The sequence below is a fragment of the Halictus rubicundus genome, chromosome 1 (genome assembly GCF_050948215.1).
Source record: "Halictus rubicundus isolate RS-2024b chromosome 1, iyHalRubi1_principal, whole genome shotgun sequence".
In the NCBI taxonomy this organism is placed as follows: domain Eukaryota; kingdom Metazoa; phylum Arthropoda; class Insecta; order Hymenoptera; family Halictidae; genus Halictus; species Halictus rubicundus.
This window is the reverse complement of record NC_135149.1, coordinates 19,378,506-19,396,603: the sequence shown is the minus strand read 5'-3', so window position 1 is coordinate 19,396,603 and position 18,098 is coordinate 19,378,506. Positions and strand designations below refer to the sequence as shown.

At 34.8% G+C, this 18,098-nt stretch overlaps 1 protein-coding gene and 1 non-coding gene across 2 annotated transcripts; one reads left to right on the top strand and one right to left on the bottom strand.

Moving 5' to 3' along the window:
* Nucleotides 1-3,670: 3,670 nt before the first annotated feature.
* On the top strand, nt 3,671-10,386 carry LOC143354741 (uncharacterized). The gene is made up of 7 exons (XM_076789062.1): nt 3,671-3,745; nt 4,659-4,761; nt 6,253-6,384; nt 8,020-8,459; nt 8,964-9,190; nt 9,327-9,575; nt 9,798-10,386. Exons 1-7 carry the CDS (start codon nt 3,671-3,673, stop codon nt 10,384-10,386), a joined length of 1,815 nt encoding a protein of 604 aa, XP_076645177.1.
* Trnat-ugu (transfer RNA threonine (anticodon UGU)) lies at nt 6,931-7,003 on the bottom strand. Its single transcript has one exon. It is a non-coding gene; the product is annotated as a tRNA-Thr (tRNA).
* Nucleotides 10,387-18,098: the final 7,712 nt, after the last annotated feature.

Below are 18,098 nucleotides of genomic sequence, written 5' to 3'. Positions count from 1 at the left end.
TCTTTTTCTTCAGCCTCTGCAGATGAGAGTTTTTTAAAAAATAGAAAATATGTTTCGAGAACTAGACTGTCCGTCAAAGTCTTTTATTATTTAAATAATCCATTGAGTCATTCAAACAGTAATTTCATTATTTCAATGGGTAAATGAAGCAAATGAATAATGTGCCAGAGATAATAACAATTCTGAGCTTAAGATTGTAATTATTAAGCTGCAGGTCTTCATTGCAAAATTGTCTGCATCGATTGCAGGAAGTGGAGGTTACATAAAAAGTTATTTCCATTTTAATATGAATTTTAATATAACAATATTTACAAATTTCGTGTTTCATCTACTCAGCTTTGTCGTAATTGCATAAAATCCGACTTAGGACAGGCGAGGAGTTATACTAAAGAGCAAAATCGATTTTAGTGAATTGGCTGAATGCTTGTTCCTCTCTTTCCCTCTCTCTCTCTCTCTTCCTCCCTCTCTTGCCATTCATAAGATTAAAGATAGTATGTGTAGTCAGAATGACTGTACGGTGTAAGAAAATCGATATGGCAAGATTGTAAATAGACTCATTCAGTGCAAGTTGGCGTATGGAAACACTATGAAATCGCTTTTCTTTAGTCATAGGGATCATGCGAATGAATCTTTCATGTGAAAGATTCCAACGAGAATTATTAAACTAGATTGAAATAGGAATAAATAAACGAAGGAAAATTGCCAACAAAAATCGCAGCAGTTTTATTATTTTTCCAAAAAATATTTTAGAAAGATAAAATTCTTCAGAAAGAAAATAATTAGACAGCAGATTTTTATGCAAAATGAAAATATCCTGCAAGATATACGACCTGTTGTGCATAGGCATTTGTTTTTTCACTTAATTTTCAAGATAGCACAAGAGCATTTTAAAGCTCTTTGCAGTGTAATAAAATAAATAAAATACTTTAAATAAAATTACTTTGCATAAAGATCCGCAGTCCAGCAACAACGAATTAATTCAGCGTACATGATTTACGCGACCCCTAAGCATTTGACAGGTTTCCCCTACTTTGGAAGCGGCGTTGAAACTGTTATCGAGTGATGGATCCGCGAAATCTTCGGTAGGCCGGTGGTTGGGAATATAGAGAAGTTTTGCAGTTGTAAAGAGAGATTGCGAAGGGAGCCGTAAAGAAGGATTTGGATCAATGCGAAACGCGAACTTTCCACGCTCAAAGATACGAAACAGAAGCGAACAATACTTCTCTCTCAGGGCAGCCTCTCTCTCTCTCTCTCTCTCCCCCCCCCCCCTCTGTCAGATAATGTTACACAGACACATTGTGCAGGCCTGGCTGTGCTTACCCGCCCTTATGTAAAAGAGAATGAATGGACGATGGTGGTGAAAGCTGTAGCAGGTACTATACACATGCACGTATCGTGAAGTTGAATTAAAGCGTCGGGCGGCTAGGACTGTCGGTCTCGAGTTAAATGAAATGAGAATGAGGCAATGAGCAATTTATTATGCTGCGCTATTTTGCGCAAAATACCGTGAACAAAAACTTGCGGTTTTTTGCATGCGATACTTTTTTCTAGGATGAAATGTATAGACTTGGGAAAATGTAGCTGGCAAATACTATCCCTGAGAGAAAATATTCGATCAATATTGCGAATATTATTGTTATTTGGGCGTATATGAAATGTAAATAATAGTACAGTAGGTATACACAGAGTGTTAAAAAAATGTTGGATTTTCTTGAAAGGGGTGATTACTGAGGTCATTTGAAGTAAATTTGTTCTTTGCGAAAATATTCTCCGCGGCTTTATTCCGGAGTTATTCACGAAAAACGCGGACCAATCAGAGCGCGGTTATAGCGGGAGGATTCCGGTTCGAACCTATCGCCAAGCCGGAATCCTTTCGCTGTACTTATCCTTGCATAGACAACTCCTCTCCTTACCGGATTCCCCCACCAAACTCCTGTGAAGTGTAGGTATACACGCACACGTTCGCAGTCACTGCGGTCACGCGAGACAAATCATGACATAATTAATAGTGGGGGAATCGGTACACTGGTGGTGGGAGTCGTGAAGCGACAGCGGGGAAGAAGTTGCCCGGGCCAGGTTGTTCCGTCGTAAAAACCCTCTGCGAAAGGACATCTGCACGACTGCGAAGGTCAACTAGACTAGCCACCCGCGGCATAATGACCATGACCGCCATAAAGAACCCACCATAGTTTAAAGTTTAGAGTAGTCAAAAATCCGAATAAAACTCAGCTGACGAGCACATGCAGAACTGCGAACCGTTAGCGTACCGAAATGTACCAAATGTACCTCTACTCCTACTCTTCCTAATTTGCCACCACTTCCAACACCTTCCAAAACACACCCTTCCACCAATCATAGACCTAGCCGAGATCCGATTTTCCCAATTCCGGGATCGACGCGACACCACATTTTTTGGTCCTTCGAGCCGGATCGCGATTTTTATCGCGAGTTACGATATCTCTACAATGCGCTTTTAACCCCTAAAATATTAATTAAATAAATTTTTAAGCAACCAGTCTAATCTTAGATTGATCAGTGAATTGCATCTCAATAATCGAGTAATACAGTTTAATTCCAATATTTTGCTGCTCTTATGTTCATTAAAAATGACCCTGCGTGTTGGGGTATAATTACGAAAATTGGATTGGCGAGAAATCAATGATGATGTTATCGATACACGAGTACATACATCAACTTAATGTGATATTATTGTTTTCTCTAACGAATTATACATCTCAGATTAATCAAATACTGTTATTACTTTCTAATCTAATAAATGGTACCATTAAACAGATCGTTTCAACACAGACATTGAATTTCGATAAATAGATTGATGCTTATAATGGTATAGTTATAACGTTAATTAATACAGTCGAAATAGTCAGAATATTAAACATAGTTAATACAATTGGGAATAATTAGTCAAAATTGACGGATGCGATGTGTCTAAAAGAATATAACTATGCCCTTTACGATTTGCTATCCACTTTTGGTGTATTTAAAGCTAGCATGACCTACCTGCGTGGAACGTCATGTACATAACCGTATCATATAAATATTTCTACAACAAAAGACCTCAATTCTATCTTGCCCTCGCATGTCGGTCTCGCATTATTCAAGCCGAACCCAGACTTCTTCCTCAAAATATAAAATGCTAAAAATGACTGCTAAAAAACTTATTATTTAAATGTCTGTTGCCTTTGTTTGAACATTGTTGTTCTAATTAATAATAAGAGTCACAATCCATAAGAATTTTAGTGAAGTTTACCATATAATGAATATACAAAGTTTAGCAAACTAAAGAATATACTCCAAATGTTTTAAGATTGAATATTAAGAATATTAATAACTGCAATAAATGATAATTGCAATTAATATTGACTACGGATTTAATGAATTTATGTCAAAAATGGGACAGTAAAATTTAAAATAGCGAAAAAGTTAAATGAATTTAAAAATATCATTGTACCATTTCCAGCTTATTAAAACAATTAAATTAATTAGTACTATTAAATGTTCATCTTGATTTTTTACCTATGCCCAATCAACTTTTCTCCTTGCACGTGCTCTCTCTCTCTCTCTCTCTCTCTCTCTCTCTCTCTCTCACTGTTTCTTCGCTGAAACACCGGTCCCTGTAAATAACGCAGAATTTATTTAACTTCAGCGCAAAATGCCCCAAGGAAGCATCCAATACCAAGGGACGCAGAGAAGAGCCTGCGGCCCAGGAGCGCACTGGAATGTCCAGGTAAATTTAAAAAGTTTTGCCGGACTGGAAACTTCAAAATTAATATTTTATTAACGCTGTTGTATTGTTCAGTCGGTTAACGCGATTACTCAGTACACGTAGCTAAAACAAAACGTAGCTGTTATATTTTTGAAAGTCTCTGTTCAATACCTTTGAATACTCGTAGAAAATTCAATTGTCCAAGATTTATCTTACTTTGCTTTCATTTGTACGTAGTCATAAATATTTTAACATAAAAAAGGTTTGACGGCATGAATATTTTTACTCATATGAGATATTGAGCCAAATGTATTACTTGATAAACTAGCATTTTATACTGGATTTAAAACTTGACATAATGAACAAGTTATACATAGTATTTTTAAGTTAACCAATAAACTAAAAGTCTATGCGAGTACTGTTCCTGGTAAAATATATTCAATCAACCAAATCAAGGGTCTATCATTATGATTGTTTAAATATGTGACGTCGAAAATTATAATTATTGATAAAAATTAAAGTGTTTGTTTTCTCATAATGCGCAAAACGATAGAATTGGGCACCGATTTAATAAAGGGTTCCATGATTTTTTAATTATTGTAATGCTTTTTTCGTGATACTTAAATTGTTTATATAATTTTCAAAAAATGGTGAATGCATTATTTTATATTTCTTGAAAGAACTAATACTTATAATATTCTTAATAATCTTTTTAATTTACTGTTAATATACATACAATACTATTTTTTATTTTCAATACAGATTTATATAATTCTTTCAACGATTCTGATCGAGTATTTTTTACCTGGGGTAGTATTATTTGTCGTTAATTGCGTCGAAGCAGTGTTTAAAAAATGTGAGCCATTTGTTTGTTCAAATCAATGGATGACTGCACAATCTATGAACTGTTGACGAAAACAATTGAATTAATTAGGTGGTGAGAGACAAGGTGACAACACGGTGTTTGTGGTACGCCTGCGAAGCTCTTGGAATTGGCCTGCTATTAATGCTTTTAGGAGCTTGCATGGCGACTATAGGTGAGTAGTCTTTTTAGTTTTCCTTATCGCCAAGCTTTCCCATATGGCAGGACAACGTTAATATATAAGTATGTATAATACCGTAAATCGTGTGCAGTACTAAATCATCTTATAATTTTTGTAGTTGTTGTAAGGGTCAAATTTTATTTATTGAAAATACATGTACAAACAGTTAGTAAGCATTTCTAAAGTACAGTAAAGTCTCGATTTAAGCCGAATGGAGCAACATGATCTTAGTCAGGTCGCCTATCCCCTCCACTGGGAGACATACCCAGCGAGGGGCCAAGAAGCTCGAGCTGCCTCGGTCGCCGAACAGTATAAAGTTTAAACATGCCGCGTAGTCCGATACCAGATCGGGTACATCGGTGTGAACTACTACATAATCCAATTACAAAACTTCTTTATTTTTTATTATTTTTTTATGGGACTTTCATCAACTTATTTCTGGCATTTTTCTGATTAAAATGACACTAAACACGATATAATTTGAACTGTATTTAGTGGTTTAATTTAATTCACGGTATGCAGTACGCCTTCGGTCGCCAGTCCCGTGTTTACAAGCACTGTCCTTTTCTACGTTCGGCGCGGTCGCAAAAATCTATGTCACAGCACGGACCCGAGGATTGGGCTTACAATTAGATCAAGACTTTCCTGTAGGATTTTTCTTGCGACATTTTTTGTGTTTGCGAAAAATTTTTATTAGTAACAAACTATTCTTTAATCTTTATTAGTAACAAACGAGATAGAGACAAATTAATTAGTAATAAATGTTGAGTTTGGGAAATACTTTTTTTCTATTAACACCACTATTTCACAACAAATTGACGATGTCAATCGTTCTAAGTTAGTTTTAGTTCAATATTTAATTCACAGTTGGCAGCAGTAGCAAATAGTAATATAGAATAAAACGTAGAGCAAGTATTCGTAATTTTGAGAATTTACCATTTTGAAAACTAGTAAGTTTTTCAAATCTATTAAAATTTGTTTATGTTCTTTACAATTTTAATAGTACCTTGGAAATATTTATTATTATTATGAGCACTTGTTTTCCCAGTATTGTATTATTACATAAATATACAGTATTAATCTCTCATCTCATATTAATATCTCAAGTGTTTACATAAAATGAAAGTAATACTTATGTCATCTATTTCCAACGTTCTTTACAAAATCTTGTTTTCTACAATTACTGGATTTCTTTATAGCGAAGTACCCTATGCTGCACTAAACACATTCGTGATTCAGAATATTATGCAAATGGCAGAAAAGTGATTTTATCCGGTAACTGGCTGGAACGACTACAACTAGATCTACTTTCGCAACCAGATCTCTCCCCACTCTTCTTTTCATTCGTAATGAATGCTGCTTTTATTTATTCAGTCATGAACATTTGTTACATTTAAAATAATGTTAAAACACATTAAAATTACATTTTTGAAATCACACTATCGAAACAATTAATAGAATTTGTTAATGATGCATGTCATATAGGATACTTCGCAGACCAGCTTTCCGTGGCACAAGAAGTTAGAGGTAATCTAACAATAAGAGTGAAGAATGAGTCTCGTGGATTTCATCTGAACAACCTTAGTTACGCTGGACCAATCGTTATGGGTGTAGGAGGTAACGTTCACTATCACTGTTGCATGTATAGTGTTTCTACTTTTTCCTTTAAGTTACATTTTCAATTCTTAAGCCACATTCAAAACCCTACCTTCTATTGTGTATGACTATTTAATGTATCATAGATCAAAACACGCAAAAACTAAAAATTGTTTATAATAAACAAATGTGTGTAAAATATTATCGCGACAAACACTAATCTAACACAAAAGATATGTTCCTAAGTCACAATTCAATGCTATTTTCTACAAGCAAAGTTTTAATTCAAATCTGCAATTAAATCTACGTACAAAAGTTAATTGAATTTATACATTTATTTATTACTACTGCATTAATTTATTACTACTGCATGTTATGTAGTTGGAATTACAATAAACAGAGCAAGCGAAATCAAATAGACATAGCCAATCAGTTGAGAATAGAACGTTAATTTTATGATACTTTTGTGGCATGAAAAAAATATTTTTCGATTAATTATCATTAAAATCGGAAGCATACGTGTATTTCGTTTATATTTATTATATGAAAAAAAAAACAAAAAAAAGTTGCCCCCAGAGAGATTCGAACTCTCGACCCCTGGTTTACAAGACCAGTGCTCTAACCCCTGAGCTATGGAGGCTCACAGTACTCCTCTGCTTGAAACCGAAATTTGAGTAGATTGAAAAACTTATGAATATTAAAATGTTTTTGAAATGGTAAATTGATTTTTTTTTTTTAAATTGGTAAATGAATTCAACTATAATATACTACAAAATTATTTTTATAGGTCAAAGTCATCTAATACCAGTTTTCAGAAGATTTATATCTGAGAAATTCACTGAGATACTTACACATTAGATTAGTAGATTTTTAATAAATGATCATACAATTTACAGGTTTCAGTCGTTAAATAGATTATACCATAATTATTGTATCATTGAGAATATATACAATAAATATACATAAAGATATATGGTACTTATTCAAAGGAATTCTAATAAACAGTGTTTAAATTTAAAATTGTACCATTTTCAGTAGAGCAAACATTTGTTTACACTTTCTCTCGTATTTTATAATATTATGTAATGGTTAATCGACAGATAAAATAAATATGTAAATAAATTTAACTCTTAAAAATTCTCTTTAAGGTGTTATCATGTGTTGCCTTGTAAAAATGACAAAATTTAATGAATTCAGATTTTGCACACTTTTTACTATAACACGTGCTTGAATAAAAATATTTAATCAATAATTTTTCATCGAAAGATCTTTATAACTTCAATAATCACAAAATGAAATATTTGAAACTGGTCATTCGACTGCTGCTGATAAATTTAGTGTTAAACGTATCGCGTTTGTCTTTGCGCACGACATGTCTTCAAAATAGATTGTTTACGCGACGCTTCGAGACGTAAAGTTAAAAAATAAAAAGGATCGTAACGTCACGTAATGTTCTGGAATATTTTCATTACACATATAAATACACACGCGCCCGTCTTAATGTTTAAACTTGAATCAAGAACACAATTAAATCTTACCTGATTAATAAAAAACTTAATTTATTCATTCCACACCTAAAAAATAATTCATACACAATCGTTCGAGAATAGTTCTTGGCAAACCATAATCTTGAAGTAACGCGATACAAATTTACAGGATTTATCGTAGTAGCAGCTTGCGTAATGACCTTCGAGGCTCGTGATAACGCTGCCAAAGTGGTGCCGGCACGATTTCGCTTTAATCAAACGTCAACAATAAAGACTATAAAAAATCAGCGTAACCGGAGATCTATATCTAGTCAGACGACCAAATGGGACCACCAGCTCGGTTTGTTTAGGGTGAACAGGAGTCCGAGTCCAAGCATCCACGAAGTTTTGAGGAAACAGTTGACTGCGGAATTTATGCAATTCTCGAAGGAACTGGACGACAAACAGACTGGGCATTGTATTAAAAAGAGTCCCAGCGCGCCCACTTTGATAGACAAGAAATCGCCCCGCAAAAGAACCCCAAAATACGCTGGATGCGCATTGTTAAATCCGGAATTGTTGCAAAGACATGCCCTCTCCGTTGACAATCCAAGCTACAGCACACATCAGGTATACGAAATATGTATAGATACTCAATGAGTTTTCCAATCAATTTTTATGCATTTGTAACAAAAATGAGTAGGCGTAATTTAAGGCGGTAACAACATTAGAAGAGTTTAAAAATACTATCACATTATTTTCAACCTATTAAACATGTTAAAAATAAAAATAAATTTTTATTTCACTCTAGCTTGTTGCAATTCAGGTAGAAAATTTTTATTTTGTTATACAATCAATACTTCGGCATTGCTTCGTTTCACATTATTTTAATAAAACTACCAATGGCACGTTCCTTGCAATAAATAAATTACGAAAAATTAGAATTTTGAACAATTTGCAAACGCAAAAATTATTAACAGGTTCATCATAAAAGAGTGTTACATTTCTATAGATTTTTCGTTTCGTCGTGGATTGCCATAAATGCATAAAATTCGAAATCTGACGGGAATCAAACGGAATAATCATTTCTTGCGACTGAATGATTGCATCTTATAATTCATACAATTTAAACAGACGAGCAGAGAAAGCTTGGAGCAACAGAAGTTGGGCGGCAGTCAAATTTCAATGGCGATGGATTTGCACATTCCCAATAAAGGTCCAGTTACACTGAAAGTGAAGGACAGGTCGGACACTGCTAGACGACACCAACTACTTCGTCAAACGAAGGTCGAAGAGGTGGATGAATCGGTTTGGTCGCAGAACACTCGCGGTTACTCGCATAATCTATCAGGTCAGTCCTCAGAAACGAAAAACTCTTGAATATAATTGAATATAATTGGATTTTCGCGGTTAACCGATGCAGTAAACGGAAAACGTAAAACTGTACGAACTTTTGTTAGATATAATTTCTCTCTTTCTTTCCACGAACAAATGTATTGAACATCCGAAGTGTTTTATGCTAGGAAAAAGAAATTCGGTAGATATAAGACTGGTCGAGGAGCTAGCCGCAACGAAAGATCTCATGAAAGTATCTCCCAGAGATTTCCGCAAGATTTCCTCGCCGAGCTTCCATAAAATGTCTTTCGATAAAGTTGGAAGTGAACGTAGGATCGAAAGATCAATGGGTCAACGGAAAGCGAGTCTGGAATTTAGAAGGAGTCCTGACTTCCGAAGGGGAGATTACAGGTACGGTGCACCTCAGATATATTATCAAACATTAATCACTATTCACACAGTTTATTCGCGAATGCGCTTCATAATCCAATTATAACGCGGAAACGAAAATTTGTTACGTGAGAATGTGTAAAAAATTATTTAACGGTGCAATTTCGAGAGTTCAAATGGTATGCAAACACCTTTGTCCACCACCGCGCAAAAGATCAATGAACATTTCTGCATTTATTGCAGAAAGTTGTCAGTGGACAGATTCAGCGTCGATTGCGTGAAATATCTGTCGGACGAGGTGGGAATCAGATCAAGGGCGAGCAGCGCCAGCGGTGAAAATCTAAAGAGACAACGTCAACCGAAGCTCTATCAGTCCAGATCAGACGACAATAGAAGACAATCCTTCGATAAACACCACAAAGAGTCGAGCAGACACTCGCTGAACACGCAGGCGGTGATCGAGAGCGGCGGGATCGATACCGAATTCAAGTATTTCACGACAGCGTCGGTTGACACCGAAGGAAGTCGAGCTGACATCTCGGATGACGGTCACGGAATCGATATAGACGAGCCGATCGCCGCTGCCATTTCTTCCGAAGGACTGACCGAGGTCGATGCCTTGCTCGAGGAACCGGAATTGGAGAACCTCCCGGAAAATTGTGTGGAAAGCCCGACAGACGGTAATGAAAAATACTACTCGTTGAGAACGGAGAATTTGGTGGTGGAACTGCATAGGTCGAACGATCAGAAAACCGATCGATTAGTTAGTGGAAATTTCAACGATCGATCGCCGCACGAAGAAACGTTGTACATAGCGGACGACGAAGTGTGATGACTCTGTAAGACTATATCTTAATATCCGAAAACGGTTGCCTAACTTTCTCAAATAGCTTAAAGAAATAGCTCTGTCAGGTGTCTTTACAATACTAAATGTTCGTCAAGTTTTCGCTAATGTCGGATTCTAACGTACAAAATGGCTGTCTTCTTCGGTTACTGTAAATTCGCTTCTCTGTTCCAAGAACAGCGCTTGCCATTGAAGTACAATATATTTAACAACATACTTAAAAACTTTCTTTTACAAAATTTTTCTTTCTATTCTATAAAACTAGCTTTAGTAAAACAAGAATTTATTTAAGGAATTCCGAGATAGTTTAAAGAAAATTAAAACAGTACAACGGGTGTAGCCGGATAAGGAGGTCAAAAGTGCCCCCAAACCAAATTGAAATTACAATAGGCCATTCGATAGTTTATCCAAAGAAAATATTTTGTGCCAATTTTCAACTCGATATGTCGACAGGTAGTAACGGGGTGACAAAGAAAATCAGGGTTTTCCGTAATTTCTCTTATCCTCTTCAATTGAAAATTCTGAAATAAATCAGGCATATTTTAGCTATTAGAATGCACATCTACGAATTTTTCAGAATTTTTAGCTTCGAAACCGAATTTTATAAAGTAAACACAATTTTGAAATTCCGACTTCTTGCAGAAGTTATGAGATACTACAATATTTTTTCAGTGCTAGCATCTCGTTACGGTTGTTATAATAAATATAATTTTTTCAGATTTTTCAAAGTGGGGGCACACAGTTAAAAAGATCAGAACGCTATTTTTTTTTAAATGATTCTGGATTTCATAAACACAACCATTGTACAGAGTAGATGAATAATACTTTATAAATTAGCTCGTGTGTAGTAGCGTTTAGAAGAATGGAACCTTTAGAGGCAATAAAGAACGTCTGTTCTGGTTTCAAAACATTTAGAACACAATTTTTTAACGAGATATGAGAAATATTGTAATTCAATAGCGAACGTATGTCCACTCCAATATGGCATTTATCAATTAATATATTCAAAAATAAAAGCATATTTATTTTAATCGAAGAAAACAGACGTTACATACATATGTTACAGCTGGATGATCTCTCGTTTAAAAGTGTAATTGAACTTTTACATATCTGCGCGTTTAAAAGAGTTTCGAAACACTGTTAAATAACTAGCATTATATAACATTAATGCAGATCCTTGTTGTGGAGAGACACATTTGTTAGAGCATCAACTATTTCGACTGTTCAACAAGTAATGTGAGTTTGATAAATTAGCTACTGTATAAGACATCCCAAAAATTGCGTTTAGTAAATAAAACTAATTCTACGTAGCGTTTCGTCACGGTTATTGTCTTCTTTTTTTTTTTACAAAAAAAAAAGATTTTTAAGTTCAGAAACATTGTTGAATCAAGAATAGCTTTAATAATGCCGTATAAATGATTACTCATTTTCTGTCCGCATGGTTGTGTATATTATTAATCTGATAATCAGGAAATTATTTGTTTTCAAAGTCATTGAAAATTACGTAACACAACCTATACCCCTGTCAAGGTGAATACCATAATATTAATTTGTTAAACATTTAGCCAATAAATGAAAAAACAAAGGATCATCAATTACTATAATCAAATAGCACCGACGAAGGATCTGGTTTCCCCGGGGAACAGGTTGAATAGTGAAATTCTTCTCGTTGCGTTATAAATAGCATTGACGCTAACAATCTCGAACGATCTTAAAGCATAGCGTAAGAGCAAATTAATCTTTCGTTCAAGGACAATCGCCTACATTAATACGTAATACTATTATTTCCATGATTCTAACCAAAATTATTGTTTACCAAACCAATGACAAATAATGAATACATACATCTTTGTACGTAATAAGAACTAAACATTTGAAATGGACGCTACGGAAGTTGCGATCAAATTCTGAAACATATTTCTGCGATAAACAATCGTAAAAACTCAGTGTAGCTATACAAAATCTATCAAATGAATGTTACAACCTGTTCAGTGAAAACAAGTAGAATTTTGTATACAACTAGCAAAATAGAGACCGATAGCATAATTAATTTCTGTTTTTGTACATTGATGATTACCGCAAACGCGTATGCAAAACCAAATTTTTATGAGCTGGTTTATAGCTGGTGGAAGGAAAAAAATCGTTTGCTCAGATAAGGTTCTAATCGAGACGCTAATAAAATATATTCCTCACCAAACTTTCTTATAAACACTTCGCTATACTTGGTCTGAGGAAATTATGTATTATAACTGCACGAAATCTGCAGTCTAATTGTTACTAACAACTTTACACGTGTATAATATACATATATATACCTTGAAGTATAAAAAATATAGAGAATATATCTCTTTGTAATGACATTAAAGAATATTCTATAAATTGTTTTCAATATAATGTGCAAGAACGAAGAATACAGTATTATCATTGTAAAATGATAATATAGTTTAAAATTAACGAACCCCTTTGGGTCCTGTGTTTGATACAAGTAGCAAAACTGTTGCAGAATAATTAGTAACGCAGTATCATTTCCTTAGTGTAATGCTGACATTTTTTTCAGAATAACAAGCTCAATCTCAGCATAACAATAGCAATGCTGACATTGCATTTTTCAGAATGACAAACTTCTTTTAAGGTATTGTATCAACTATGAATAATTTATTCAGTTCACGATTTAATTAAATTTATTCAGCTGTAATTTATTTAAAACTTCGTTGTTTGATTTATTCGATTAAATCTAACCAAGTTTATGTATTAATTTAATATGCGTATGTGTAAATTTAGTTGTTTTTGTTTAACAGAAAGAAATGTTATGTTAATGACAACGGATGGTAGTAGTTATAAGATAGTTATAAATATTGATTGTTAATTTTTTATGTTTGAGGTATCATACGACCGTTTCAGAACAGGAGTTATCCTAGCAAAATAGCTTGCTGTAGAAGATATCTAAAATGATAAAAAAACCGTGTAAATACTTGTGAAAAACTGTGTTTTCAAATGAGGGTAGAGAATGTTTACTAGAAGGACGCATCGAAAGAAATTTTGCAGTGCTCTACAGCACCTACTGGAAACATCATTTGAATGACTACATCTGCTCGCGTTACACCGGACTATCAGCAGATACTATTAACCCTCGGAGTCATTTCTGACCCACGCCGATATTTCACTACAGTTTTCATTCGATATAAGGCAATGGCTCGGGACCGGCTTTCGTCGTATTTCGGATGAAGAAGAAGAAGAGGGCAGAAGAGGGGATTTTCTTATTTCGAAATAAAAAGCGTCGTCTTATATCGGAGTAAAATTGTACATATTGACGGTCGCTCCTCGAGCTTATCCCCACCACTACGGGTCACGAATGACTCCGGCATAGCATCCAAAGGGTTAAATGACTCATAACTGAGGCTATTGGGTTGTCGGAAAATGAAAAATTTTCAAATCTCTCTACAGTACTAATAGCAAGTTTATTTTTAATTTTTGCAACTGTAGAACCGAGAATGCACCACTCCGATATGTAGTTTCCGGTTGAAAAATTCAAAAAGGTTCACAGTCTTTCCGATAATCCACTAGTAAGTAAATAACTTCTGTTTTGCATATCCCAAAGTTAATTCACGATCATTGTTGGACTCGAAAAGTATCATTCAGTTGAAATAATTCCATTGTTACTTTTTATCATTTAGCATTAGAAACATGCGATTCGTATCTTAAATGGTTCATTTCGTAATTATTGTAATCAAAGAGACACTTGCGTGGAAAATTATTAAATTTCACATCGTGCAAATAACGGTCACGCGAAGTCGCAAAAAATCTGCTCTCGCAGTTTTCATAAGAAACTAAAAACGATTCGCTTCAGCTGCTCGGTGCTTCTGATGTTAATAATTTTCCAATATCTATGGCGGAAGTTATTTACGAGTGAACCCAATAAAACCGTGATCGGTGGAAAAACCATACTTGCTCCACGGATGCATCTGCACGCGTGTAACACGGTTTTGTTACATCCGATCGGACTTCTTTCACGTGTGTATGTTACACGAGAACATATTTATACAATAGTGTAATACATCTAGCGTTATGTTTAAGAAAATCGCAATAACTAACGTCTGAACATTACCGTGTTCTATTCGGCCGCTGCATGTGAAATTTCCGATTTTGAACAGCCACGTTAATCAAAAATTTTTCTAAATTAACTTGTTGATCAAGGTAAGATTATTAATAATATTAGGTAATATTATTGATTGTATTATGGTGGAAATTGAATTTTTTGGTCGCTCGCTCTCTCCATTTACTAGATTGTCACATGTTGACTACAGATCTTTATACGAAATGAAAATTTGTTATGTCAATTATAATTACATAAACATGAATTTTTTTGTAACTATTCCTTCGTGTCGAAAATAGTGTAACAATAGTCTTGAATTCTATTAATGTCTTCGCAGTTTTGTATTTCACCTGTTCATTTTTGTCACGAATGCATAAATATATAAATTGAGTATTCTCTACCATCGACGAATGGTGCGTTCATTCACTACCATATTTTGGTCAAACGTCGCATAATGCTGTCACCAGTATCGACGGCAATCGTCGTCACATTGACGGACATTGAAATCAAGTTTATGTAAAAGTAAAATTAGAATATCCGAATAAAAACTGAAGACATGACCATAAAGATCAGCTTCGTACCTTAAAACGGTTGTACAATAAACCTGCAGGCTACAATAGTATTTCGTGATCAAACCGCTTCGTAACATTTGCATTCAAAAATCGAACATTTCATATGCAACAGCCTAATTTTTTGTAACCATAACTTCGTAACTTCACGCGGATGCGGCCTATATCTGATCACACTTACATTTTCTAAGGTGCGACGTTGCAATCAATTTTCAAATTTGATCGAAGATGTGTCTCGCAGGCGTCGTTTACAGAAATCGAATGGAATTCGTGAATATTGTATAGCTAGGCCAACTTCTTCGTCGCGGGGTTACACACGGTCCCCACCATCTATCTGTCCGTTCCCCCACAGGCTCCTTTTTATGTTATAATATACGACGGGCCTCTTGGGCAACTTGCGGCTCGCGAGCCACAGACGACTCCTCTCCCTATTTTTCGGTTCCCCACCAAACTCCTATGAACTGCTAGATGTACATGCATACATTGCACATGCATACATTGCACATGGTATGCTGATAGTGGGAGTCATGAAGCGACAGCGGGAAAGAAATTTCCCGCGAGCCACATGCGTCCTCTTCCCACTCCTGAGACCCCCCACCATGTTCCTATGGAGAAGGGACGGGGAGCTAGGACCCTATATAGGAGGTTGTATCCAGGAGAGATATAAAAGCACAGTAGGGTAATATGAATTGGCCAGTGGTGGGGGAACCTGTACACTGGTAGTGGGGGTCGTGAAGCGACGGGGGAGAAGAAGTTGCCCAGGCCTGATATACGATAGGAATAGGTCAGCGATAGGAACAAATGTCATGCGCTTCTGGCCTATACCACCGTGTCAAATAGTGGGGGAACGTCACTTCCCACCTTAACAGAATGAAGAAGTGGGAGAACGGGCCGATTGTGGCCCGCGGGCCGCGTATAGCGAGCGGAAGGCGAAATACCGTCGAAATGAGAAAAATCTAACGAAAGCGACAATCCTCAAGTGATACATGTGTTGTTTTTTAAACGAAAAGCTTAACGGAGCGTGTGTAGAAATCTATTTTTATATCTCTCATACGATAATACGGCGATATGGGTCATTGAATATGTTAATTCGACGCTAACGGGTTCGCACGTTCTTTTTCAATTCATTTTTAGAAACATAAACGCGAGCTAACACGTAATCTCCTGAACGTTCGAGGTCGTGCGAGCCATTCTTATGACTATATAATCAATAATGTTTAGAACCATTTACTACTTTATTTGTCAATCTTTTATAACGTATTTTTAAAGGTACTTCTCATGGACGTGTTAATCTTTCTGTTGTTCCTAATGCGGCTCTTCATTTAATTAATTCGCCAGAAACTGAATAAGTTAATACGGATTTCGATACTCTGGGTCGAAATTGACCCGGACTCCACCGTCGGAGGGGCAATAAAACCTCAAATAAAAAATTATAACCGATTTAATAGACGTGTCATTTTTTTATTGGTAGCTGTAAACTTTTTTCTGATATTGCATTCGGATCAACTACCTATTCCGAAAACGGAGATCCATTTTGAGTCACTCATGGCGGTTGTTGTATTGATTAATTTACTTGTTCATTATTCATTCTGCGAAAATAGGTTCTTAACAGACTCTATGTAAACATGAACCTCGAACGATCAACTAAGCTATGCTTAACAAAAATGGAAATATTGTTAAAAATATGCTGTTGGAAAAGATTGACAATGAAATTGAGATTTAAAATCAGCATGTTTTTTGGTTAAATTTTTTCTGGAAATAAAAAGATTGCTTAGTCGATTTTCAGTGGACCAATACATAAAGAATGTGTATATACAAGTGATATATTGCTAAAAGCAATCGGAGAATAGGTACTTCTACACTTCATCTGATACTTCACCTTCAAAATTATTAGAAATATTCTGCGTCGAAAATGAACTTTACTTGTCTCGTTTCATTGTGGAGACTAATATCGTATTACATGATCATTTTTAAATGAAAATTATGTTCTCTACTGTAGTAATATTTCAATTAATTAAAATTTTAATTTCTGTTCGGTGGACGTTACACAAATTATTAATACTGAATAGGTAAAAATGTTAGATATTAAAAAAATGTATTAAGCAGACTGACAAGATTAGAATTTTACATAACAACTATTAGTCTCAAAAATGCAACCTTGCGAACGTAAACAAAACAATACAATCACTACATAATAAGTCTCGAAAAAGAGATCACATATTGGTACTGCTCTGTTTATTATTTTTTAAAATATTATGTAAATGTATATAGCTAAAATTTAACGAAGAAAACATAATCGAACTGTGATGAAATCGTAATTAAATAAGAATTGCTAACAGTAGCGGAGATTATTTACTATCGTCGTCAGTGCTGTTAAAACGTTGCAATAGTTATACACATACAACATGTCAATAAAAACATGTTATAAGAAGATACTCGTGAAATACACGATCGATGTCAATTTCGCATATTTGTTACAGAATAATGTTACGAAATGTGTTTAAAATTATCTACAAAATTTAAAATATCTAGATTAAGGGTATTGATGCAAAATTAAGTTTATACGTTAAGTTAATGGAAAAAGTATTAAACAAAAAGTAATTTATGTAATGTGTTGAATTTTAGGACAATCGAAAGAATATTTATAAATTAAAAAGGTGATTGAAATGTGGAAGATGAACATATCAAAACATATTTTATGTCTCAAGGTTTAAATACAATTCGAATATGCTCGTGTGAAACGTATATTTCAAGAGTATCTCTTACAGTACCGCTGTGAACTGACATAAGCGATTTTCTCGCAAGCCAATTGTACTTAACAGATGTGTTGAAATAAATCAACATCGTTATAAGGTTCTGGTCTCAATGTAATCTTTGCATGCTTATTGTTGTAACGTCTCAATAAAACTATTTCGAAAGCATTTCTCTTATATACATTGCATAACGAAACGAAAAAATTCGCTTACCTACCTCAGCACCAGATACCCTAATCGAACGCTTATAAGACGATACTCCTCTTCCCACATCTCTAACTTTCA

Coding starts and splice junctions, on each gene's coding strand:
- LOC143354741 (XM_076789062.1), top strand. CDS start 3,671: ATGCCCCAAGGAAGCATCCAATACCAAGGGACGCAGAGAAGAGCCTGC. Junction 6,385..8,019: donor AATCGTTATGGGTGTAGGAG/GTAACGTTCACT, acceptor ACAAATTTACAG/GATTTATCGTAGTAGCAGCT. Junction 8,460..8,963: donor CAAGCTACAGCACACATCAG/GTATACGAAATA, acceptor CAATTTAAACAG/ACGAGCAGAGAAAGCTTGGA.